The following is a 26,288-nucleotide window of genomic DNA, read 5'->3' as shown; positions in this document are numbered from 1 at the left end:
GCCGCGGTAGCTCCACTGTTGATGTAATAGAATGATCTGTCAGACTGTGTAAAGTGAACAGAGCCACGTGAACTAGTGAAGGAGTGGGCTGGCAATGCCCTGAGAGAGGCCATACGAAACGGAGAACCTGGGATGGGTGAATGCCCATCAGGGCGGAGGGCTCGGTGCAGAGCCTCGGACGCAGACGCTGGGCGTCCTTTCACTGAATTAACCGAGTACAGATTCGGGTGCAGTGCGAAGACCATTGGTGCTTGTCTCCACACAGGGGAGGGCGGCAGCCGCGCTGGGAAATGGCACGGGTTAAGCCCTGTCACATTAACACGCTGGGGAGCCCTGAATGCGGATCGCTGTGCAGCAGACGAGAAGGATAGCAATATCTGAAACGGCTGATTGGCTGAGAAGGAAGGTGGGCCATCAGCTGCTGTGCATGGAGGCCAGCAAAGGTCCACTGCACTCCTGTGAAAGAGATACAAGTATCCACAAGACGGATACGTGATAATCACCAGCCTGTTCGTAATAGGCATCCATGAAAAGCCAGTAGGGGACTCGGCGGGGCTCTGAATAATCCTGAGCAACCCAGATACTAAGGAGCAGCAAGGCTGCATATAACATTATAAGCGCCCCACAGCTCCCAGATCTTTCAGGGTGATATCCTGCTGTGACAACCCCACATATGGATCCCTAGAAAAACGGCTGCAGCACAGCCCAAGCCCTCTGACCAAACGCTGTGTAGTATCCTGCTGCACTAAAACAGGCCACCACGGGAGCGCACAAGGAGAGCTCCCCCACATGAATGGGGTCAGACACAAATAAAATTCTGGAGCCAGCACTGAGGAGATTGTATACCGGAGAGGAAGACAAACAGTGCTGGAGAGGTGCCGGTACCCCCAAAGAATTCCCGATTGGGGTCGGAACAGGGAGCTGCGACGGGATCCGGAGCGGGGATGCACATGGTGCTATGCAGCGCCAGTCGAGCGTACTGTGGCGAGATAATAAAATGAAACCCCTGATCGAGAGATACTGAGGAGCGGATAAAGCGCATATGAGCCATGCAGTTGGAGCCCGCAGGTCCCTTTTGAAATAGAGCAGCGGGGGTGGCAAGGAAGTTGCGCCCGCCCGCAGCAACAGAAGGGCCTTAGCATTGAGACATGGCGCAAGCCGGCAGGTCAAGAAGCATTCCGCCGGCGGGAAGAAACACCACCCACCATCATAACACTGCAGGTGACCAAGAGCTAATGCCGACACCTAAGTAGTGCCATCTCACAGTGTAAAACAAGTGCAGTGCTGACTGAGGGCAGAGATAAAGGTGCGCGCATTAGGATCACTGGCTGACCCAAAGAAGATTGGGTGGAGAACAAAACGGCGGCGGACACACCACTAGAGAAACAGTGCACTTACTCAAAGGTACACCTAGGAATATAACCCAAGAGCCCTGGAAGGCAAGCTGAAGGCAAGTTATTTCTCGCTAGTAGCTGGCGGCAACAGAAACATGATGTCAAAGTTGCCCAAATCCAAAAGCAAGCAACCCACCATTGAGGAGTATGCCAAACCGTCACAAGCCACGGAAGGAGCTGGTGGGAAGGAACAATGCTCTAAAGAACAGGACAGCACCCAACAGTCAACAGATATTAGACGCCATAGCTGAACTGAAAACATTGATGAGAAGCAGGATGGACACAGCCTTCTCAGACCTAAGGTCTTCTCTGGTGAATTGATGCTGTGAGCATCGATGTAAACCTGCCACAGCAAGATGTGCGTGCACTGGCGGAGAGCACAGGAATCCTGGAAAAAGAAGTGAAAGACAATGCCAGTTCATAAGACCAAAGCGACGGATGTCCACGCGCTACAACAACAAGTGCAGAATCTTGAAAACAGAGCTGAGGAAGCAGAATGTAGGGCTCGCAGAAACAATGTGCGTATTGTAGGACTTCCGGAAGGGGAAGAGGGATCGGACCCGACAAACTACGTCAAACTACGTTGAGAACATATTGCTACAGGAGATAACGGGTGGAGCATTAAGTCAAGGGTTCACAGTGGAAAGAGCGCACAGAGTCCTGACACAGAAACCGTCACCAGGCGCCCCACCGCGACAAATGATTGCAAAGATCTTGAACTACAAGGACAGAGAGAAAGTCCTGGAACACTTCCGGAAGGGAGGAACAATAAGCAGAGCATCAACAACGGTTACAATATATCCAGACTACACTCATGGTACAGAGGCAACGCCTGAACTATGTGGCAGTGAAAAGGAGAATGAGATAAGCAGGATACAGGTACATGCTACTATACCCGGCAAAGATGAAGGTGCTCTTAAAGAACAAAGCCCTATTCTTCGACTCACCAGAAGAAGTGGCGATATGGCTGGATTTGAGAAATTGCCCATCGGGAGCGGCTGACCAGAAAGGGAGCGAAACAGAGATGTGAACTGGAGCTCTAATACGTTGCATAGAGACATGAGACAGAGGTATGGATGGACCAGCACGACACAGAAATTGACATTGGGACTAGATCATAGCCAATTGTATGGGGAGTTGCAGGCTCAGAGGATGGAGCATATACTGCAATAAGCTGTCAGCACAAAGCAGGAGGCAATACCGGAGACACACTTCCAACCCCCTGGAGATAGTTTAGTTGGGATACTCTAGAGCAGTAACCCCAAGCAGAGCACCGGGTATCGGTTATACCGAGCGAAGGGCTAGATGCAGGGTAGCCTGAGATCCAGGGATGGAGCTGGGCAACTGGTTGGGGAAGTTGAGGGAGGAGAGGGAGACAGTTGGGGTTACAGTTGGGAATGGGAAGGGAGGAGGGTGGGCATGGAACAGAAGGGTGTGCTGTGATTTTAAGGAGTGGGGGAGGGAAAAGGGGGAGGGAGGGATCAATTAAGATGACACTGGAGCTCAACATGGAAGGTCCACAAACACAACTAAATCTGTATAGGAAAAGGTGGGAGAGAGGGGGGGGCGGAGTAGGATATAGCTGAAATGGGGGACCTCAGAATTGTGACCTGGAATGTACGCAGGTTAAATACCTATATTAAGCGCAACAAGGTTATTATGTATTTATGCTGGCAAAAGATAGATATAGCAATGTTACAAGAAACCCACTTAACTAAAGAGAAACTATAGTTGATGAAGAGGAAGTGGAAAGGGACCATAATGGGAGCCACATATCCAGCATACGCTATGGGGGTCCTTATATGGATTGCACACCACGTCCCGTTCAAAGTGTTGCAACAGGAGGTAAGAGAAGATGGGAGAATGGTGCTAGTAAAAGGGATAGTCGGCAATAAAGTGGTAAACCTGATTAACATCTATGCCCCGAACAATGATACTGCACCTTATCTTAGGAATCTGTATGCCATTGTTAGCTCATGCATGGAAGGAGCTGCCATAATAGGAGGGGACCTTAATTGTACACTTGACCCCAAGTTGGATAGGTCAGACAACAAAATATCCAAGCCTAACCCGGCTGCAAGGGCCCTGACCACACTCATACGAGAATTCCAGCTCACTGAAATATGGAGGAAGCTCCACCCGCAACGCAAGGGATACCCTCATTATGCAGCACCACATGATTTACACACCAGGTTAGACTACATACTTGTGTCTAGTTTCATGGTGGAAGAGATTAGAGAGGCGGAATACAAGGCAGCAGTGCTTTCAGACCATACCCCACTGTTGGTGACATGGCAGATCTCGCCGCCCAGGCCCAGGATCCCGACATGAAAACTTTGTGCAGAAGCACCGAGGGACACCATGTTCAGGGAAGACCTCAGAAAAACAATACAGGAATACTTCAAGCTAAATGCTGGAGGTGTAGCGTCAGCTGGCACACTCTGGGAAGCCTCCAAGGTAGTAATAAGAGGGGCAGCGATATCAAAGTCAACTGGGCTGCTGGGGGGGGCATAATGGCAGGTCTGCAAATCACAGAAAAGGAGATTGAGGCTAAAATGAAAGAAGGTCCAGACTCCCCGGAAAAGACTGAGGCGATAAAACACCTAACCGAAAAATGCAAATCCCACTGGGAGAGATTATGTATCCTCACCTATAGGAAATATATAGAGAGACAGCATGTGGAAGGGGATAAACCAGGCAGATTATTAGACTGGTTGTGTAAAAGTGAGACCCCGAGACAGGTGATCAGAGAGATGCGCCTCAAGGATGGCGCACTCGAGGACACACAAGAAGGAGTAAATGAGTGCTTTCAGAGGTACTATTGCAAATTGTATACTGATAAAACAGATGTAGAAGAAATTGACATAAACTAAGTGCTGGAGGAGATCATCCTACCCAGGCTTGAGGAAGCCGATAGAGAACGCTTGAGGCACCACTGGAATTGGAGGAACTGGAATATGTAATCCGTAACCTACCCACCAATAAGGCGCCGGGGGCCGATGGCCTCCCAAGAGAATTTTATAAGACATATATGGCAGACCTGCTTCCACCACTGTTGGCCATGCTAAATGAGGCGTTCAAAAGGGGTAGGCTGCCGGAGACTCTGAGGTAAGCAGTCATCGTTCCGCTACTCAAGGCAGTCAAAATAGACACCTATTGCGGATCCTACAGGCTGTTGTCAATGTTTAATTAGGACAGTAAGATCCTTACCGCGGTGATGGCAAACAGATTGAAACCACTGATAAGTGCCCTGATACATCACGACCAGACAGGAAATGTCCCCCAGCGGAGCATTTCGGATAATCTTAGGTGATTGCACCCTGTAATAGACCAGACCGCTGGAAGCTCTCAAGAATTGGCGATAGTCTCACTGGGCACAGTCAAGGCTTTTGACTCTGTTAAATGGCCCTGGTTATTAGCAGTCCTTCAGAAGGTTGGGATAGGTCCGGTGTATCTGCAATAGGTGAAATTATTGTATAGTGCGCCAATTGCTAGAGTCCGGACAGGGTAGGTGATATCAGAAAGGTGGATGCTAGGCAGGGGAACTAGACAGGGCTGCCCTTGCTCTCCGATGCTGTTTATTCTAGTGCTGGAGCCCTTGGCGGCATACCTCAGATATCAATATGGGGAGGTGGGCATCACAACAAAAGGCGGACAGCACTTAATATCACTGTATGCGGATGACATGCTGTTGTACCTAAGTTACCCTGAAGAACTTACAATATATACTAGAGGTACTAGATCGAAATGCACTAATATCGGGTATAACGATAAACCCACGGATGTCCTTGATATTCCCACTAGGGAGATATGTAGGAATACCTCAAGATAGGTTACCGGTGTTACAGATTGAATGGGCGGTGGACACCTTCAGATACCTGGGGATAAATGTGTATCACAAGATGGGGGATGAACACAGGAATAACACAGAGCAAGCAGTAGAAGGGATTCAACATAGTATGACATTCTGGACAAGGTTGCCCCTAACCATGATGGGGAGAACGGCATTGCTTAAAATGATAGTATTGATCAGGCTGCTACACACCTTTGCAAATGTCCCGTACCTGATACCTAAACACTTTTTTTTACTAAACTCCACAACATCTGCAGAGGGTTCATCTGGCATAATACTAGAAATCGGGTAGCCCTATGGAAATTATAAAACCCACATGATCGGGCAGGTATCAAGCTACCCAACTTTGAAGCGTATTACCTAGCGGGCCAACTACAATATGTAGCCAGATGGCTCTCCGAGGACACCACCTCGGAGTCCAGACTTTTGAGGGCGGAATGTGTACCGTATTTCTTAAATGAATAGATGTGGGTGACTGAGCCCCCAAAAAGTAGCAGAGTGGCGCTACTGACCCTGGGTAGGAAGATCTGGCATAGGACCGGTGTAATGCTGGGAAGCCGGACACCGTGCTCCCCGCAGGTCCCTCTGATGATACTAAAGGGGATGGATGATCAATTGAGACGTGCTATAAGGGAACACTGAGAGCCGGTGGGGGTGACAAAAGTGGGAGATGTGTGGCAAGGAGATGGCAGAATAGAGTTTGATAGCTTAAGCAAAGACACAGGCCTACATAGCAGGCAAAATATCTTGTATGTGAGATTGATGGCAATGTTAAAAAAGACGTGGTCAGAAGTAGAACTGACCCAGCAGCCAGACAAGGCTATAGAATTGTTCCAAACTGTGTCAGACGGGGGTCATGAGATCTCCAGAATTTACGAAATACTGATGCCTAAAGTGGGAAAGGAGGTGATTCGGATGAAGCGAGACTGGGAAGAGGAAAGCAGGGAAACAATAAGCGATGGGTTATGGGAAAGGGCACAGGGGTACCACAAAAAAGTCTTGAGGAATGCCTGATTATAACAGATTCAATTGTATATCACTCATAGAGCATATATGACCGCAAAGAGAATTGCTAAGGTCACAAATGGGACTACACAGCGATGCCCGAAATGTGGGGTAGAAAATGCCAAGATGGTACACATGTTCTGGGCTTGTCCCGAAATTACGAAATATTGGAAGGAAATAGCGGATCAACGGGCATCTAAGGGGATTGAACTAGTGGTAGACTCCTTGTGGGCATGCATGCTGGGAGGCTTCCCTAGACTGTGCAAATTCAAGTATGTGTGCAAACTCAAAGACCTGGCCTATATTTTAGCAAAAAGAAGGATAGCCATGGGATGGAAAGCTCAGGCGAGACCTAATGTAGATACCTGGCGGAGGGACCTTCTGCACTGGGCCGAGGATGAAACGGTGGTCTGGAGGGAGGCAGCATGTAGAGGGGGCAATGAGGAAACAGAATCATTGATGGTGGGGCAGCATCTGATTGCATCTCTGACGGGCATGGGACCCGAAGAATTGGACACGGATAGCTCCCTGGATTATGGAGAAGAAGAGACAGTTGTGGATTAGTGGACCGTGTTGGCCTTTTTATAGTGATTTTAAAGAGGGGGAGGGGAAGGATAATAGGGGTGTTAGGGTTTGAGTAGTTTATGCACCATGTTAAGGTGCAATGTTTGTTTGTGATGAAACTAATGCATTTTCATTAATGATGTCCACATATGTAAACATTCATACTTTATAATGTCGATTTTACGTATTTCTATATTATACTGTAGAGACGGTCTGTTCTGCTCCAATACGCATATGCTACCAGAGTTGATGAATTTAGAACACTGATAATATATTTACATAACCTTTCCAAGGGACAGAGATCGTCTGTAGGGGAAAACAAAAAGGGGTAAAAAGACAAACGAAGAAACACACATTTATCATAGAGCAAGTGCAAATTGGGGGTTTCTTGTCTCCACTGCTAGACTCATAACTCAAAGCTACAAATAGAAGAACGAGAAGAGTAATTTGGATTGAATGTAATACACTCTTAAAGTAACTTTTGAAATACATCCATGACATTCAATGTTTTTTTCTGTTTTCGGTATCCAACCTTTCGTTAGGCTCTAGCTGCACCGGCTCCATTTGCTGAAGAGACGAGCTGTCAGTGCCAGGCCCCACACGAGAAGCTCACAATTGGCCAGGCCCATCTGGGAACACCAGGTGAGTCCATCCTTGGTAAACAATTTAGAAAATGTGCATATAAGCACCGAGCATATCATTTTATAGGTCAAACATTGAAATGTTTTATTTTGCAAACATTCATCTGCTCACTGCTGCAGAAGGAATAGATGTAGCCATGTATTGCTGATTTGTGCACATTAATAAGTTGACATTACATACGAGTCAATGTTCATGTATAATAAATTGATTCATTTTCAGCTTGTGATAAAATGTGTCTTTTATACTTCGATGTTGACCTTTGTTGATGTACCAATCAAAAACATTACTCTCCCCTATTTCACATGTTCTTTTTTTTAAGAATAACTTAATAACTTTGATATCCAGTTATCACTTAAATTGGCATGCAAAGCTAGAATCTCAGTTTATGTAAAGTTATTTTTGGCTCAAATATATATTGCTTGACTATAGACTGGAGTGTCTAAGCCCTGCTCCCAAAGCCAACGCTGCTCTGCATTGTCAGTATATCTGAAAGCACATGACACTTTCATACAGTGAATCTAAATGGGAGTTATTGGTTATCCTGAAAATCTGGTGTAGTTTGGATTCTCAAGATATCCGTGCTGCTACAGGTGCTGTCTTTTGTATATTTTTTGCAGTACAGGTTATTTTTTATATAAAAAAAGAGCAGCACGACAACAGAGGATCCTAAAGCAATGATACCTATATTATGCAAGGTTGTTGTTTTCTTAAAAGAAAAGCAAACAACAACAGGGAATCTTCCCACAGTGATTCCTTAATTTGTGTTTGCTTTCAAGACCACATGGTGCTCTTCCTCATGCAGTGGCATGCAGTGCAGCATGCATGCAAACAGTAGAATTTGTAAATGGGATTAAGTTGGGTTTATACCTAAATAGGGTATCTGAAAGAAAGCTTGACTCAGTATGAGTACTTTTGATTTGGTGACAACATGACCGTGTTTGTCAAATTGCCAGAACTGACCAGACCCTTTACTATTCCCATTGGTGTCAGACTGATTTGCATATGACGGGACCCCTTCTGCAATGACACATCAGCACCCAAAAAAGACGGTGTGAAGGTTACACAGAGCAATGGCAGTCATAACGATTATTTCCTAACCGTCTTAACAATTGCACCAGAGAGGGCAAAGCTGTACCTCACTGATGATGCCCAACACTGCTGAAATATGTCTGGGGTTGCTTGTGTTTCCTTGCAGTGGGGACTTGGCATAGCAGTTTGGGTTGGTCTGCTCCCGTTGGTGGAAGGACCAATATTAATTTGCACATTGCTGTTCCCCTTCTGCAATGACCAGATGGGATACACAAACAATGGAGTAGAAAGATGCCCAGAGCAGTGGCTAAGATTAATTCATATCTTTCACCATCACATGTTTTGGTTTCAGACACTTTTTTTGGAGCGATAGATCACATCCGGCTCGGACTAGCCTGTAGGGCAATAGGGCAATGCCAGAACCGAAAACTCAAAATGTTAGTGTAGGCCCTTTTTGTGGTCAAAGTGGGCCACCTTTTTGGCCAGTGTGGCCCAGTTTGATGAGGTACTTCACTATGTGGCTATTAGTTTTCAGCATTGTTGCTGAATGAATATTCTTTAAATTGCACAATTTGCATCACATTTTGTCAAAAAACTCCCCCTTGGGTCCTATTCAAACAGTCTGTCACCTAAAGGAATGAATAGCCATTTGCAACTGTGGGCCACTTTTCCATTGGTGCCCAAGTCAATTTTATGCCCGAATCTGACCCTGGGTCACATAAAAGGATGTTAAACCCAGGGTCTGAGCCAAGTTGGTATGGCAATCCCTGCAAAATACTCAAGCGGTCCCTGTTACATTCCTTGACATATATGTCACAAAATAATATTATAAGCACGTTTTTAGAGCTGCCAAATTGAACTCCCAAGAAAGAGCATAGAAAAAGTTAAATGCTGCTATCATGCATAAAGAACAAGGTACATTTTGGCCTTTTTCCCCACATGGTTGTCAGATGGTCAATGCGGCTCTTCTGTGACTGGCAAGCTACTAGAGTGTGACTGGGTAGCTCATTCCTCATCTTCGGATCTGGGTATGAGTTTGGTAGTAATGTTGCCGTATTCCTGCAGAATTACCACCAACTTGCATACTGTTAGCATCACTCAGACCTACAAAACTTATAGCAGGATTACAATTGGTGTAATAGCAGGGTTATTCCACATTTTGCAGTCCATAGGGCATTTAGCAGATTTGCCATGAGCAGTAATTCTGTCAAGGTAAATCTGTGATTTTTGGCCCTGTAGTGGAGGATTTACCTCCACCATTTTGCTAGAAGTATATCTTTCAGATCAAAGCCAAACCTATAATTCAGAAGTGTGGTAAAAGTGGTGGTTGTTCAGTTACTGGCCAAGAAAGTGCCAGTCACAGAATTACTGACACATTTTACCGTACTGCCAAAATTGTACTGAGACTCATTCTATGTCCTCCCAAATGTAATGATCTTGGGCACCATCCGCGAACCGGCAATGTGGAGGGGGCATTAGCCGAACAGATAACTTTAGTTTCGAATTTACTTTAGACCAAGTGATAGCAGCATGTTGTATGATGATCAGGCCTTTTGCAGAGCTGTAACCTTGACTTTAATGGTGCGAACTGGTGGCAACATATGTACATTAATTTACAAGACACAGTTTGTTTCACAGCCTTATATTCTCCAAGTCTCTGGGACTTTCTTGCAATATCTGTGTGCTTGGTTAAGTCTCTGGCTCCTAATACAGGAGGAGCGCTGGAGGCTGCTTCTACTCTGTCGCTCTGGAGCCCTCTCGAATGCGGCTACCGCTTCCTGCGGCTTCCCCACTTCTCGCCTCAAGTTTTGCAAGAGCTCGGCATTGCCAAGTCTCGCGAGTGTTCCTACACAGCAGTACTAAATGCAACATCTCATAAATCCATGGGCTATGATTACTGTCCTGTGTACATTTCAAATATGACGATTCCTTTTGGAATCCTATTTTGAAATCTGTTTTTAATTCAAGCGTGTGAGAGTATAGGTAAGCTGGAAACAATCTATTGTGGTCCTAATTTTGAAAAAAAAGGCACTCACAGAGACATGGAATACTGCTTGCCACACCTAGTTGGATGTGGTCAGAAAGCTGTTTTGTAGATTGTTACATGAGAAAAGTTCAGATTAGTTTAAAGAATACTAACAGATTTCGGAGGTCCAATTGGTTTTTTGCAAGGGGCTTGGCATGATCAAGCATGTGTTGAATTTTTCCATGATTGTTAACAAGTATACGTTTGGATATGAGTTTGATGTTTTTTCTTGCCTTTTATGGACCTTTCGAGTGCCTTTAACTGTATCAATCGTGCCTTTTTATGGTCTCCTCTCAAAGTGAAGGATTATCTCTGATCCATCCTGAATGTATTGTAAGAACTTCAAATATGACAAGGGTGCTTCCTCACACCACTTCTGTTTAATGTGTATATTAATGGTCCTGACAAATATCTTTTGGATTTGGTGATGTTCCCAAGGTATGTGGTTGCTTTTTGAGATTCTTATTATGCCTTGATGACTCAGTCCTATTGGCTCATTCCTCAAAAAGTCTACAGACTTTGATCAACCTATATGCAGCATTCATGCATTAAAGCGTGAGTACAAATCAATGTCACTGGGAAAACGTCAGGTTAATCGATACCCAATGTAAGGGTGAAAAAATTGATTGGATCTAAACATATGACTACTTTGGGTTAACTAGTAATGGCTCTCTTAGGTGGGATGATCATGTGTGGAGGGAGTCAATACAAATTAAGAAGTCAATTCATCTTCCACTTTGTGTAGCTCCCAGTGTAACTTGCAATTAAATGAATGCTTATGGCATATCGAGCTGAGACTATTGAGTCAAGGGTGTATGTGGGTTGGTGTCTGGGATATCACAAATATGAATCCATTGTCTGCTATTGAGATTGGGCCTCATTACCAGTCCGGCGTTAACCCTGATGGTAAAAAATGACTGCCGCCTGATTTACCAGTGCCACCAGGCTATTCCGAGTCCGGTGGCCGGTTAGTCAAGTGCTGGTAAATTTGTTAGTCCCCATTCCCATGGAGTACCATAGGACTCCATGGGAATGGGGACACGGTAGCACCGGCACTGTCAACAACGGTGCCGGTGATTCCGTGAGAACTCTGCGAGTGGGTGCCATCCCGCCCAGCAGGTCTGAACCTGGTGGGAGGGACGGCACCCGCCTGCAGAGTTGTACTCTGCCGGTCCGGAAATAAGGCTTACCAGCACCATTGTTTCCGGACCGGCACAGTTGTAATGAGGCCCAATGTCTTTCTTAGAAAGCTTTAAAGACTGTCCCAGTCAACTCCTGCCTTCAAGCTGCACAAGGAGGTGAGTTTGAGTCATGTGGGTGATTACCTAAAATGCAATCGCCACAACTTTTGTGTTTTTGTCTGGTCTAATCCTTCTTAATAATCCTGAACTCAAGGACAACAAATCATATAGGACTGTGAAAGACAAATCTACAGAGCTTTTTTCCTCTGGAAGCGAATTGTAGGAGTGGCCAAACCTTCTCCATGTTCCACCATTTTGCTGAAAAATATGGTGGGTCCAGAATCTAACCTGGTTTAAGAAAATGCTTGTGTTCCTCATTGACAAAATTCAGGTTGAGTGTATTGCCACTAAAAAATGTAGTTGTAATCAAATGGCATTGTGGTAACTCTTGCTTTTGCCACCAAGAAAAGAGAGAAGATTTAATGCATATAGGGCCTGATTCATGGGAAAGAGCACGTAGACCCTGCAAAGTCCATGCAGAAAAAGACTCTGGGTGTCCCTGCATGCAGAAGAATTTCGGCACACTCCGCGTATTCATGTAATTGTTCCCGCAAAGTAACCCTATGTGCAAGTCGCGGCTGGAACGCCCCCAAAACCCACCCACTCAAAGCAACTGAAGCTGCATTTACAAACTTTTTGCGCACTCCAAGACCGCAAAGTAATTCACCCCAGCAAAACTGCATGCAAACCCCCACAACCAGGGCAGCACCCCGGTGACCCTGCATAGGGTCCCCATAACTATTCCCAGCTCCCCCTCAACATGCGTGCCACGTATTGTAAAAGTACTAATTTCCTGGTAAATATGAGTGCAAACCTCGTAAACCGTTCCTGCACCCCGCTACACTGCTTATGCACACCCCAAGTTCGATCGGAACCCCGGCTGCCTGCACGCATCCATAAATCCAACATCCGAACCTTTGTGCCGTGTTTCCTATGCCTGTATGCCTGCCTTGGGGTGGCGGTTGGATCAAGAGCTTTGCGTGGTCATTACCCTGACGTGATGTTGCGCAGTGAGATCTAAAAATATGCATTGTTTTGCGCAGGTGAGGGCATGCGATTGCTTCGCGCAGACTGTCCCTCGGAATGCCCACAATTTCCCTTATTGTTCCTCATTTCGCATGTTCTGCCCCCTACTCTGGCTTCTGCGCAGGCCACACCCATGCTCTGTATGGAGTCTCGAACTATGCAATCGACTGCATGCAGGGATGCAACAAACCTGCACAAAGGCCAGGCAATGTACAGAAAAGTCCTGCAAAGTCAATTCCATAAATCGACAGAGGCGGGTTTTGCGTGCAGAATGACGCACAATGTCCCTCTTCACTGCTCATATTATTCTTATGTTTTCTTGCCAACTTATGATGCTCTCGGTCTTTAACGTACATGTTTTAGCAAGTGTCGCCCTGCTTTAATTTATCTTTAGGTACTTTCTTACCCATTGTGTGTTTTGCAGTACTTTCTGCTTTTAAACTAAGAAAGGTGTATTGATTTTAACTTGTTTTATTTTGTTTTGCAATTACTAATTTAGGCATATGTGATTACGTTTGTCAGAGACACTTTTATGTGTAAGGTTTTTTATTCGAAATAAAGCGAAGTCTGAGACTGAATCCCTTTATCATAGCAGGTCAAGCCACTGGTTCTAGTTTCTTTTTTGTTGTTGTATGGTTTAATAAAAAAATGTTCACAATTTTGTAACAGCACAGCATATAAAAAAGATGCCAAATTAATAACATTGTCAAAAACAGTTATAAATGACATCATAAACAGTTAAAAACCAATCAAGGTTATTGGAAGACTGTGATGCTAGTTTACAGTTTCTGGTTATGTAATCAAAGCCTGACGAATTTTCAATTCCGTCTGTTTCGTCAACAGTATGAGCTAGAATTGAATTAAGAAACCTTACTACTGCAAATGACAGCAACAATTGATAGCCAGCAAATATCTGGTTTAAAAAAGAATCTAAATTGCACAGATCGTTAAAGTAAATAAAGGAACAAAAGTGGAGACAATGAAAGCTAGAAATCCCCTTGTATTCGAAACATATATGTTAAATTACAGTGTCTACATGATGGTTGTTTAGAGATGTTTCTATTTCAGACATTGCAGGTATTTCTAAATCTCACATTAGGGAATTTCGTTAAGTAATCAGGTACGACTCTGCTTTTTTTATTCTAAAGACACCAATTCTCTGTACATATAGTATTGTCCCACTTCAGTCCTTGTGTCCACCCTGCCCAGTTCCCACAGCCTAGTTTTAATGTAAGTGGGATTCATTATACGATTCGCCCTAATGTCCACCACACGTTGTTATATGCCTTCACAAACTTCCACACTGCTGTTCATTTCTTTATAATTGCCATTCTCTATAAAGCCGCTTAAATCTTCAAACATGGAGTGGGGTGGCAGGACCAGTATTTTATGACAGAGAAGCAATACATTCCAGTGATGATGGGCCATTAGGGAGGTCAAACCCAACTCATATCTGATTGCAATAATGGACATGCAATTGGGAAGAGACAGCACTTTGCACAAGAGTAAACCTTTGCGCACACTCCCTTTAGGCCAATTGCTATGATTCCATATTTCTAGACCATAGCATAAAGCAGGAACTGCCTTACCATAGTAGTATTTAAGTAACGGCATCATAGAAAACTGGCAGAATTGAAAATTGATCCTTTTCATGAGGGCCTCATAAAGGAGTACTTCAGGCTTCAATAAGGTGTATAGTGGCATTGAGCTTGGTCTACTGAAAAAGTGGAAACCCAAATAATTCAGGTGTTGTACTACATCTAATTTGTTGTTTCCACTACTCCACTTATAATTAGGGAAATGCTGGAACTTTGTTTTGGAGGAATTCATTAACAGTTCGTTAGCTGAAGTATAAGTAGAGAATCTATTTAACAAGCGCTGCAATCAAACAGGGATTATATCTAAAAGCAACACGTCATCAGCATATGCCAACCAGCAGGTTTTACGTATTCCCAGCCTTTGGTGGAAAACTATGAATCGTATGTATTGCTGATCCTAAATACAAATGTAGAGGTTGAAAAGACAGGGTGCTTAGACGTACCCCTGCCTTAATGCTCTAGGAGTTTGTCTCTTGTTTGATAATGCAACTTCAAGATTCAGTCAAACTCTGATGAATGTGTCTCTGTGGAGGAGTATTATAATGTTCAGTAGGCCCCCCCCATTACCCCCCATGAAGCCACCTTTCTCCCACAAGTTAGCACGATTGACAAAATCAAAGGCGGTAGTTAAGTCAGTGCTAGCTATATAAATAGCCTTGTATGTTCAAGTAACAGTTTTATTTTGCAAGCAGGCTATGACAAATCTGTTTAGGCTAGTGCCCACTTGGCATCTAAAGCCTGTTTGGAAATTAGAAAGTCTATTGTTCACGCTCACCCAAATTTTTAGTTCTTTAAGGATCATGAAATTGAAAATATTTCTACTAATGTCGAGTAGTGCAATAGGTCTATAGTTGAGGGGGTTAGCTCAATCACCATTTTCGAAAATAGGCATGATATGAGCTGCGTGCCAAGAGCAAGGGAAAGTTGGCCTCTTAATCACTTCTCGAAATAACGTGGTTAAGATTCCTGACCATAGCGTGGGGGATACTTCATGAGACTCACAATTAACCCATCAGAGCGAGCGACTATAGAGTATTCAGCTTGCAAAATGAACAGCTCCACGTGTTCGATTTGAAGGGGCCTCTTAATCGGACTAGGACTAGAAAAAGATTTGTACACATTTTTCAATTTCATATACATCTGAATATAATGAGAAGTCCACTCATCCTCTGAAATCACATTTGATTGAAAATGTATCATTGTTCAACATGGCCTCAAAATCCATGTCCTCTTCATTTAACAAGACGGGCAGCCTTCGCTGACTCTCCCCCAATAACATCTGATGTATTTTGAATGAAAGCAAATTTTATACTTCAGTCTGATTCGAACTGCCTCACTGTTGTATGGCTTGGCTGTTGTACAGCTTGTCAACTTCCTGAGTAAAGCATTCAAAGGGCCTCATCATGAGTTGGGCTTTAGCCTTTAAATGCAGCACTAACGGGCGGTAAGTGGGAGTTTTACCACCAGCATGTTGCTTTTTGTAAAAATGTCCCCTTACCGCATGTTTTTGGCCATTTCCGGTGCTATTACTGCCGGCACAATTACCACCAGCGGTAATAGCACCACCCAACCCCATTGGAGAATGGGAGTTTATCGCTGTTATAACGCTACTCATGACCCAGCGCTAATAGCGCTGAACCGAGTAGTAGTAACGCTATTTGCGCTGACGATATCCCGGCAGAAAGCCGTTTTACTTTCTTGTACCATGGAATCATTCGAGTGATTGTACATTATTTTTTTGCCTTTAGTGTTGTTGTTGTTAACCATAATGGACATAGACCTACAATCAGAAATGAACATATTAAATGAAGGAGAAACTTGATAAACCGATGTATCTAGATTAAGATATTTCGTTATAGTGCCCATACAGACATTACATCTTTGAATATTCTTGTTATACCAGTGAATCTGGTTCACCTGTGCCAAAATCGTCATCAAATAAGCAGAAGGCATACAATCCAGTGGCAACAAGCCAAGGTCAAAACTGGTCTGCAGCCAGTTGTGGTCACTAGCAGTAGTAGGAATAATCTCACAAAAGGTTCAGTGATCAAGAAGACACTGGAAAATTAAATATAATCTATATAAGAGTAGCCATTTGCACTGTGCCATGTCGGTATTGGCTCGCGATCATGCTGTAACTTACTCGTCAGGTTGAGTAACTTCCAAGTATTTAGAAAATTACCCCCAGATATAGCTGTCATTCGTCAAAATTAAATTCCTTTGCTTACATGCAATATCAGGCATTGTAAATTGGGAATCAAAGACAGGACACCATATGGGGCCTCATTCAGAGTTGGGCGGTAAGGGTTTACTGGCACCGTTAAGGATGCGGGTGCCGGTAAACCCTTACCGCCCTATTCGAAAGTCCCTTAGCGGGTCCCAGCAGGAACAGCTGGTCTGACCAGCTGTTCTCTGCGGGTCGCGTTAAGGGACCTTGGAGCTAATAACGGGCCCGCAATTTGCGGACCCATTATTAGCGCTTTCCCCATTCCCATTGAGCCCTATGGGGGCTCAAATGGGAATGGGGAATGGTTTACTGAATGGGGATTTACCAGGTCCTCCAAGGTCGGAATGACCCGGTAAGTCTCCATTCAGTCCGACCGGACCCGGACCCGGGTTTGGAGGCAGCCATGGTGCTAATAGCGCCATGGCTACCTCCAAACTCGTAATGACCCCCCATGTATTAAAATCAGACCCTAGTAGGATGACATTCGAATTAGACTCCTGATGCCATTTAATTAGGACATCAGTCAAGTGCTCCACAAACTCTGATAAACCAATTTTGACTGGGTTGCAATAAATGTAGATTAATAATAATTCATAACAGATTAAACAAGTCTTAAAGAGACTTTTACAGCTAGTATACCCGGACCGGGTTCAGAACAATTAGTGTCCCTCACGCCCAGCTTCGTTTTAATAAAAATCATAGCGAGGGGATGTCACATGGGATGAATCTCTATTAGTTACATTTTGTAACAAACACATTTTTTTATGTATATTAGACGATGAGACAATTCAAGAAAGTTATGAGTTTTTTGTTAAAATATTTTAATATAAATGGACATTTCATTAAATGATTATCAAATATAATGTGAATTAAACATTGGGAATTACATATATTGAACTTCTTATCTTTAAAATTGTACTGACTCAATGGTATTTCAAAGGGATTGTATACCATTCTCTACGTGAACATAAGTTTTGGAACTGAAAAGTGAGACAAAACACAAACTAACAATCAACAACTCATGAATCATCTCATATAATACATACATCATCACAAATGACTGGTTTGTGGAAACAGTAACTTTAACATAAATACATTAAATCAATCACCATGCATCATCCGACCCAGCCCCTCACATTCAAGCATGAGATACTTGGCCATTTCTAGCATAGTACCCCCGCATAATCTACAAACTCTCATGTTACTGTACAAGTTCAGTCGTCCACCCATAACTTCTAGCGTATTTACCATATTGAATTTGAAATGTAGGTATGAATAAACAATCCAATTATTAGGAAAGTTAATCACATAGGCACTACGAATTGAAACCTGTTTCAGATACTCTCCACTATGTGATATAGCAGCAATATCAGTCTTAATTTCTTCCTGATCTAAATCATGAAGGATACTTCTAACTATACGTCTGTATTGTGAGAGACGGATGAGAATGGGGATCATAGCGTGGAGTTTACACCTAGAAGTATGACAGCAGTCAAGAGTCTTATGCCAATGGGGGTCATTACGAGGTTGGAGGTAAGGGATTACCGGCACCGTTAAGGGTGCCGATGCCTGTAATCCCTTACCTCCGTATTCCGAGTTCCCTTTGCGGGTCCTTCGTTACCTCCTGCTTTTAGCAGGAGTTAAGTATGGGACCCGCAAAGGTACCTTGGAGGTAATTACAGTACCGTAATTCACGGTGCCGTAATTACCTCCTTCCCCATTCCCATTGAGCTCTATGGGGCAGAAATGGGAATGGGGAAGGGCAAAAGGTGAATGGGGAATTACCGGTCCCTCCAACCCTGGAATGGACCAGTAATTACTCCATTCACCATGCCGGATTTGGGACGGTTTCGGAGGCAACCATGGAGCTAATTACTCCATGGTTAGCTCCAAACCTGGAATGAGGCCCAATGTCACTTAAGCCACAAGTGTTTATGTTAATTTCATTAGATAACATTTTCAGTAGGGTATTCTCAGGGTTATTTGCTATTTTCCAATAGAGACACATGCAGCCCCATTTTAGCTGTCCTATGATGCTTCTAAGCGAAAGAGAAGAATATAAGTATCCAACAGGTAATTTGCTGGAGCATTTCATTAGTTCCTTTAGACACTTCCCTTCTATTTTCATTAATTTAGGCAAGTGTTTATAACAGCATCTAAAGAATAACCACGGGTGAAGGCCGAAGTTACAAATGACCCCTAGTTGTTGTAACACTTTAGGTTAGACTTTATCCACCTGTATTTGCCATGGCAATTTATCATCCACAGTTGTGCCCAGTTAGTGGCTATCTCTAAGTTGTGTTGCCCGATCTTCCAGACGTAGCTATTTTAGTGACCGCGGTTGCGGATAAAAAATCACAATCTTTGTTTTTATGGTATTGATTAGCAATCCATTAATCTTATACTACTCCACTTTATTTAGCTGATGTTGTAGGCCATTTGCGGTACAGTCCATTAATATGAAGTCATCCACATAGCCAAGCAACTGCAGATGATAGAAGCCCAGTCTCAGTGGATGTGCAATGCATCGTTAGTGGCCAGCATGGTAGCAGGTCAGCAAGATATATCTTGAAGAGTGTTGGTGCAAATATGCACTCCTGCTATAGTGGTAGTGACTCACCCATTGATATTTAGTCTAACTTGTACTCAAGTTTTGGTGTGTAGTGCAAAAAGCATTTTAGTAGGTCCCGGTTATTTGCCCCCTTGTGTGAGCTTTCACCATAATGTATCATGTTGCACCATTCAAATGCCTATCTAAAATCTACAAATGCTATGTGCACTGGCTGTTGCAGCACATGGCAAGAATATTCCACCATGGTCCATTGAGTTGAATAATTCTCACATCTGAGGCCGACTCATTAGGCCTGATCAGGAGTTGGGTGGTATTTGGGTGCAATTAGCATTGAACGGTATTAGCGTTAACGTCGTTAACCGGTGCGCAAATACCGCTGTATCATGATTCGGCGGGTATGCGCACATGGCCCGCCATTAACGCTAATACTGCTCGATGGCAATAGCGCCGAGGAGCGGGCTACTTTCCGGAATCCCTGCGCAAATAACGCTAGCACAGCCCGGCAGCCAACAACGCATGCTATTTGCATGCGCTAATAGTGCTGCAGTAAACGCGTCACTGGCGGAACAGGAAATACTGCGGCAGGCATTTTGGAAATCACAATCCATTGAAAATCAGAGCCCCTGGAAGCCATCCAGAGCATCTGAGACTGCAGAATGTCCCAAGAGCGTACAAGGGGCAAGTCATCCCAGGATCGGCTCTGTAAACCCAAATTTACAGGGCCTGAGCTTACAACACTCGTGAAGGAGGTGATAGGCCGCCATGAGGAGCTCTATGGGCCGTGGCAGAAGAAGATCAACTCCCAGTGGCGTAACAAGCTATGGACTGACATCAGTCAGAAGGTATCCGCAGTTGGCCATGTCCCCAAGGATGGGGAAGACTGCTGCAAGCGGTTCAATGACCTGCAGGTCCAGGGTGACCGGGGGAGGATCACCACCACCCCCGGAACTCACCCCTGGGAGGAGCGTTGCAGCTCCATCATTGACATGGACTCAATCGAGGGATTTGGAGCAGCGGAGGCAGGCACTAGCACCCAGGAGGCCGAAGGTGTGTCAACCCCCCCAATACCACATGCAATGTCAACAGCCCACCACACCATTGCCCAGTGTGAATATCCAGGAGCTGGGCATTGTGACTGGGTGCAGAGTGTGGCAGCCACCACAGGCACCCAAAGTAGCACCCATGTGCCAGTGCACCTAGGCCACCCCTGTGAGCTTGAGCTGTGGGAAGGGCAGCCAAGGGACACATCCAAGGGCCATGCAACACACAGCCATGGCGGGGGTGCACCAGTGCACCATTTCCAGCTGTCCATGTGAATCAGATGCATCCCAGACAAGCAATCCCTAGGCCAACAATGTACTCCTGCCATGTTTGAGAAACCAGAGGGTTCAACCGCTAGTCCCCGGGGATCTCTCTCACAGTTGGCAGGGCACGGCCATCACCTTTGTATCCAGACCCTGGGGGTGGACCAGTGCGGGAGGATCACCTTGGTGAGGGGTCTTCAGGGAGTGGGGATGAGTCAGCTGACGGTGAGACGCTGTATTCCCCCCTATTTTGTTTATCTAACCCATCCTATTTTTTAGGATTTTCTGAGGTCCCAACTCCTCCTCCTGTTTTTACACACACTGGGCCGAGGAAGAGAGTGAAAGAGTAACAACATAAACTTTCAAACATCGTACTGGACATTTCCCGCAAATCGGGTCAGGCAAAGTGAGGCACATGATTCTAAGTGCATACACCTGATACCAATTAGCTCTCTTCACACAAATAAATGCAGAACCTAGAGACACACTCTGAACAAGGTGGAGCACGAGTACGAGCAGAACTGCCAAAAGGAAGGTAAACCTACTGGAACAGAGTGACGGACCAAGGGATGAGAACAGCGGGTCGAAAACCCCAAGAGTTCCCTACTGGAGGTCATTGCCTCCGACTGGCCACGAAAGACACATGGAGAAGGCCAGATCCCACATCAGAAGGGTGCATTATATTTCAAGGACTCCAGTGACCCTCCCGGGTGAACGGCAGAGTTGGGGATGCGAGGCCATGCCTGTGGTACTAACCTTGACGCGTGAATTGGAATCGTAAAACCAAGAAAGAAACGCACACAGGCAGTGAGTTGGCAAGCGACCCGAGAGACTGCTGTGTGTTAACAATTGAAGTAGCAACATTATATCACAAGTGAAGGCTGCACGCGTGTGGATGAGACGTGAAGAAGGGCAGACCTGTCAATGAACTTTGAAGCAAGGACAGTTGTGAAATCAGTGATACTAAGTAATGAGTGGTCCGGCGATAGGAAGTAGCCCACTCGAAACGTCTTGGTGAAAGGTACATTGTTTGAAGCGATAATGCGAATGAACAGCAAATGTGAAGTAAGCAAGATTAGCTCCTAGAGAAGGGGAGAGTGAAAATTAAACTGTGAACTTTGAGTCAAAGTGGTCCTGCAGTGGTCTGTAAAGAAAGCCATGCACATTTGAAAGTCTTCGACATCCGAAAGTGGTGCGAGACCCGACAGAGGGAGACCCGAAGTGTAATAAGCTTGGGGAAGGAACTGCCCCTTGCAAGTTTTTGTTGAAATTTGTTGTGAAAGGTCTGAGTCCGACAGAGGGGGACCTACGTGAACTTTGTTGTGAGACGTCTCAGCCCAACAGAGGGGGACCTACGTGAACTTTTTTGTGAAGTGTCTGACCCTGACAGAGGGGGCCATATGTGAACCTTTTGTTTAAAAAGTTATTTGGAAGACAGGAAAAGACACTTTAACGTGGAAGGCCAGGCTGGCCTCGATCCATGTTTTGGAACTGTTTATTGTGTTGAAAACCGAGCCAGAGTGTGTCATTCTGCCTAAAGGGACAGTCTTATTCCATGAGGTATAATGTGGGGAGGAGAGCTGGTTCAACCACATTTATTCTTTTGAACACTAATTTTTCCTTTGAATACATTTCTTCTTTATACACTTCTTTGTACATGAGATGAGGCAGACAGTAGGTTTTGTTAGCATAGGTCATTTTCATTTGAAAGACTCTACTAGGACTGTTTTGTTTATCGTTTGATGGTTGAGACTACTCACATCTTAGTTATAGGGCAAAGGAGAAGTTTCTCCAGCCCCAACCTCTTCAATAAAGGTTTAAAAATTGTATCCATTGTGTAACTGTCATACTTGTGATACCATGCCTCCCCTACACATGCCACCACCGGGAAGCCACATTCACAAGTGTGTCACCCCTCCCGCACTATGCCCCATATATACCAACCCACTGCAAAAGGCAAGCAGGCCAGACTCATGCATGAGTCCAACCACCCTGTGCAACCCCCCCTGCAAGTACTGCATTTCTAAGACCCAGGACATCTTGTCCTCACTCTCTTCTTCTCGCCTCCCTCCCTCTATTCCCTGCTCTTCCTCTGACCCCTCTGCTGGCACCCCCCTCCCTCCCTCTCTGCCTTTCCCTTTTTCTCTGCAGAGAACGTTTCTCGACAAGTCCGATCTATGACAGTCTCATCAAAACAGGTTCACCCCTGCCCCTCCAAAACTATCAAAGACCACATTGACTCCCTGGCTCCTGCCCTGGCTGATTTCTGCAATCACTCCTTCGCCACTGGAGTCTTCCCATCCCCCCTGAAGCACTCCCTTGTGCACCCTCTTCTTAAGAAACCCTCTGCTGACCCCTCCTGCCCGGCTAACTATCGCCCAATCTCCATCAATCCCTTCCTGGGCAAACTCCTGGTGAAACTGGCCATCTCCCATCTTAATCTCCACACCGAATCTGTTGGTTGTCTTCATGACCATCAGTCTGGCTTCAGAGCTGCCAGAAGCACGGAAACTGCTCTCTTGAACATCCGTGAAGACCTGCTCTCCAACCTTGATTCCAACACCCCGTGTGTTCTCATCTTGCTTGATTTGCTCCTCTGCCTTTGACACTGTCAACCACGCCATCTTGCTCAACTGTCTCCGTGATAACCTGGGTATCACAGGACAGGCTCTGGCGTGGCTGTCTTCGTTCCTCTCCGACCGACCCTCCCAGGTCCAACTTGGGTCATTCGTCTCCGATATCTTTTTCTCTACCTGTGGTGTCCCCCAGGGGTCTAACCTCTCTCCTTGGCTGTTCAACCAATACCTGGCACTCCTTGCCAACTGCATCGCAGCTCTCTGCCCCTACTTTCAGTGCTATGCAGATGATACCCATCTCATCCTTGGGCTACCCTCGGCCTCCTCCTCTCCTTCCCTTATCGCTGACTGTCTGCTATCCAGGAGTGGTGTGCCCCAAATGACCTCTACCTTAATGCCAGTAAGACCGAGATTCTACTCATCTGCACACCCCCTCCTTCCCTGCAGCTCTCTGGCCGGCCTCTTTTCGCCCTCTTCCTGCTCCTACCTGCAAGGCTAAAAACCTTGGGGTCATCTTCGACTCCACACTCTCCTTCTCTCCTCACATCTCCGACGTCTCTAAGAAGTCACACTACCAGCTGCACCTCCTCAGAGGTATTCTTACTCTCCTCTCCTTCCCCCAGAAGCTCACCGTCTCTAGCGCCCTGTTTCTCTCTAAGCTGGACTACTGCAACAGCCTCTATCTAAACCTGCCTGCCTCTGCAACTTATCCAAAACAGGACTGCAAGACTTGTCCTTGGCCTCAAGGCCTGGGATCGTCTCTCTCCAGGACTGAAATCTCTGCACTGGCTCCCAGTGGCTGCAAGGATTAAGGTCAAAACCCTCTGCATTATCCACAAGGCCTTCTGGGGCCTGGGGCTGCTTTACCTTCAACTCTCTCTTCCTAAATACCTTCCTTCACGGGCTCTTTGCTCATCTGCCTCCAACTCCTCATTGTCAGCTGCTTCTCCAAGCAACAAGTTGGTGGTCGATCTCTCTCTTCGGCAGGGGCCTCCCTCTGGAACAGCCTTCCTGCCTCCCTGAAACTTGAGGAGAACCATCTCCGGTTCCGGAAACACCTCAAAACCTTCCTCTTTGCTTCTGCGTTCTCTGCCTCTCTCCCCTGCTGAAATTCCCAGCCGAATCTGCACTGGTTACCTGGATACCCTTCTGACCTTGGTGTCAGGTCCCACCCTTTGACTCTGCCCTGCCTCCCTGGAAACCCCTGCACTTAAGGACTGTTTCTGTATCCCTACAGTCCTCCCCCACTAGCACTTGTCTGCTCTACTCTGCACTTGCCACCAACAGGCCCCTTTACCATCATATTTATTCCTGTATGCTGTTATGTTATTTTGCATTTATATATGTACATGTAAGCACTTCCCCCTCTCCCTTCGCCCAGGCACTTTTCCCTCTCTTCCTACCCTTGCACTTGCGCGATCTGAATGACACTTGGCCTAGTAGGATCGTTGTCTGTCTTTCCACTGTTTTCCCTCCCCTGCCTCATCGCACCTTGAAACACTTGTGTATAGGTGCGTTATAAATGCCATATCATATCATATCATACTGCTATGCATACCAAAACACGTGAGTGAATGTGACCTAATGCCATCCCCCATGGCATTAGGCACCTGAGGCATCCAGGGAGGATGAGGAAGCGGTCCATACCATTACACGCCCTGCCTTGCCTCCACCAGCACCACCACTCTGCAAAGGGGCTGGCAGGTCACACCAAGGCAGAGGACCCACCCCACCACTCCACACTGCTGCTGTACCACACCACCACCAAGGCCCTAACCCTCCAGGGCCACCCCACCAGCAAGGGCCCAACCTAACAGGGCTGACCTGCAGGAGGCAGTTGAAGCAGCCCCAATCAGAACCACCCAGGAGGAGGGAGTGGCAAGCAGCGACGACCAGCAGTCTCCTGCCGCCGAACACCTGAAGACAAGCAGGAGTACAAAATGAGCACCCCATCAGAGAGCCATGACAATGTGGAGGCGCACAGCCCAAGGGCACAGTGCCGGGCAAGCTACATATGCGCCCACACCCCGGTGGCTGATGAGGACACCTCATTGTATGCCTCATCATCAGGCAGCCCCACCAGGCTGGACAGCCCCACCAGGCAGGACCGCCCCACCAGGCATTGCAGCCCTGCCAGGAATCGCAGCCCCACCCCAAGACCCCCTACTGGTCCTGTGGCCGCTGTGGTGGCGTGACTGGATGTGATTGAGGCACGTCAGCTAATAATTGAACGCTTTGCCAGAGGACACAATAGGCACGCGAAGGCTATCAGCCCCCCGATATGAGGAGTGCAACAAACACCTTGTTTAAACCCCCTTTCTGTTGTAACCGGTGCAGATAAACGCCCACTCTTGTCCAATCTTACACGTAGAGATGTATTTGAATGCAGACCTATAAGGATATGTAATAAAAACGAAGGACAACCACACATGTTCAAATTAGCCCACAGTTTGTTTCTCGGTACACTGTTGAATGCCAAGGACCGGTCAATAAAGGCAACGTGAAGCGGTTTTGATTTCATCCTGTTGTACTTTGATATGATATGATGTGGCATTTATAACGCCCCTGTACACAAGTGTTTCTAGGCGCGACAAGACAAGGAGGGGAAACAAAGGAGGACAAAACAACAATCTTACTAGACCTTGTGTCATTCAAATTGTGCAATTGCGGGGAAGAGGGAAGGGAAGAAATGCCAGGGGAGAGGGAAATGGGAAGTGCAATTAACTCACAACTGCAACCAGCGGGTGGCTCATAAGTGCAGAGAGAAGGGACTGTAGGGTTGCAGATACAGAGCCTTAAGTGCTGAGGAGCCTGGAGGCAGGGCGAGGGCAACTGGGCATGCAGGAGCCTGGGCCCGAGTTCAGAGGGCGACCAGTGAGCAGAGCAGTCAGGTGCATCAGCAGGGGAGAGGAAGAGAGAAAGCGGAAGCGAAATTTAAGGTCTTATGTTGCTTCCGGAACCGAAGGTGGTTCTGCTCAAGTTTGAGAGAGGCAGGGAGACTGTACCAGAGGGAGGCCCCAGTCGAGGAGATAGATCTGCCCCCAACTCTCTGCTTGGAGAAGCATCTGACCCTCAGAGCGTTGGAGGTGGATGAGCGGAGAGCTTGAGAAGGATGATGTTTTGGAAGAGAAAAATTGAGATAGAGTGGTCCCAGGCTCCAGAAAGCCTTGTGAATGATGCAGAGGGTCTTGAACTGATCCTTGCAGCCACAGGGAGCCAGTGAAGAGATTT

The 26,288-nt window shown here is 46.0% G+C and overlaps 1 protein-coding gene across 3 annotated transcripts in view; it reads left to right on the top strand.

The window, feature by feature from the left end:
* Positions 1-26,288, top strand: part of PCYT1B (phosphate cytidylyltransferase 1B, choline) — a 1,139,653-nt gene that overhangs the window by 177,178 nt on the left and 936,187 nt on the right. For all 3 annotated transcript variants that reach the window (XM_069637298.1, XM_069637297.1, XM_069637295.1), the window contains exon 2: positions 7,359-7,458. In XM_069637298.1, the coding sequence (XP_069493399.1) occupies positions 7,359-7,458 (100 nt within the window). The remainder of the gene's footprint in view (positions 1-7,358; positions 7,459-26,288) is intronic.

Source organism: Ambystoma mexicanum, chromosome 7p (assembly GCF_040938575.1).
Source record: "Ambystoma mexicanum isolate Mex_15411 chromosome 7p, UKY_AmexF1_1, whole genome shotgun sequence".
Taxonomy (NCBI): domain Eukaryota; kingdom Metazoa; phylum Chordata; class Amphibia; order Caudata; family Ambystomatidae; genus Ambystoma; species Ambystoma mexicanum.
This window is presented reverse-complemented; position numbering and strand designations above follow the sequence as displayed.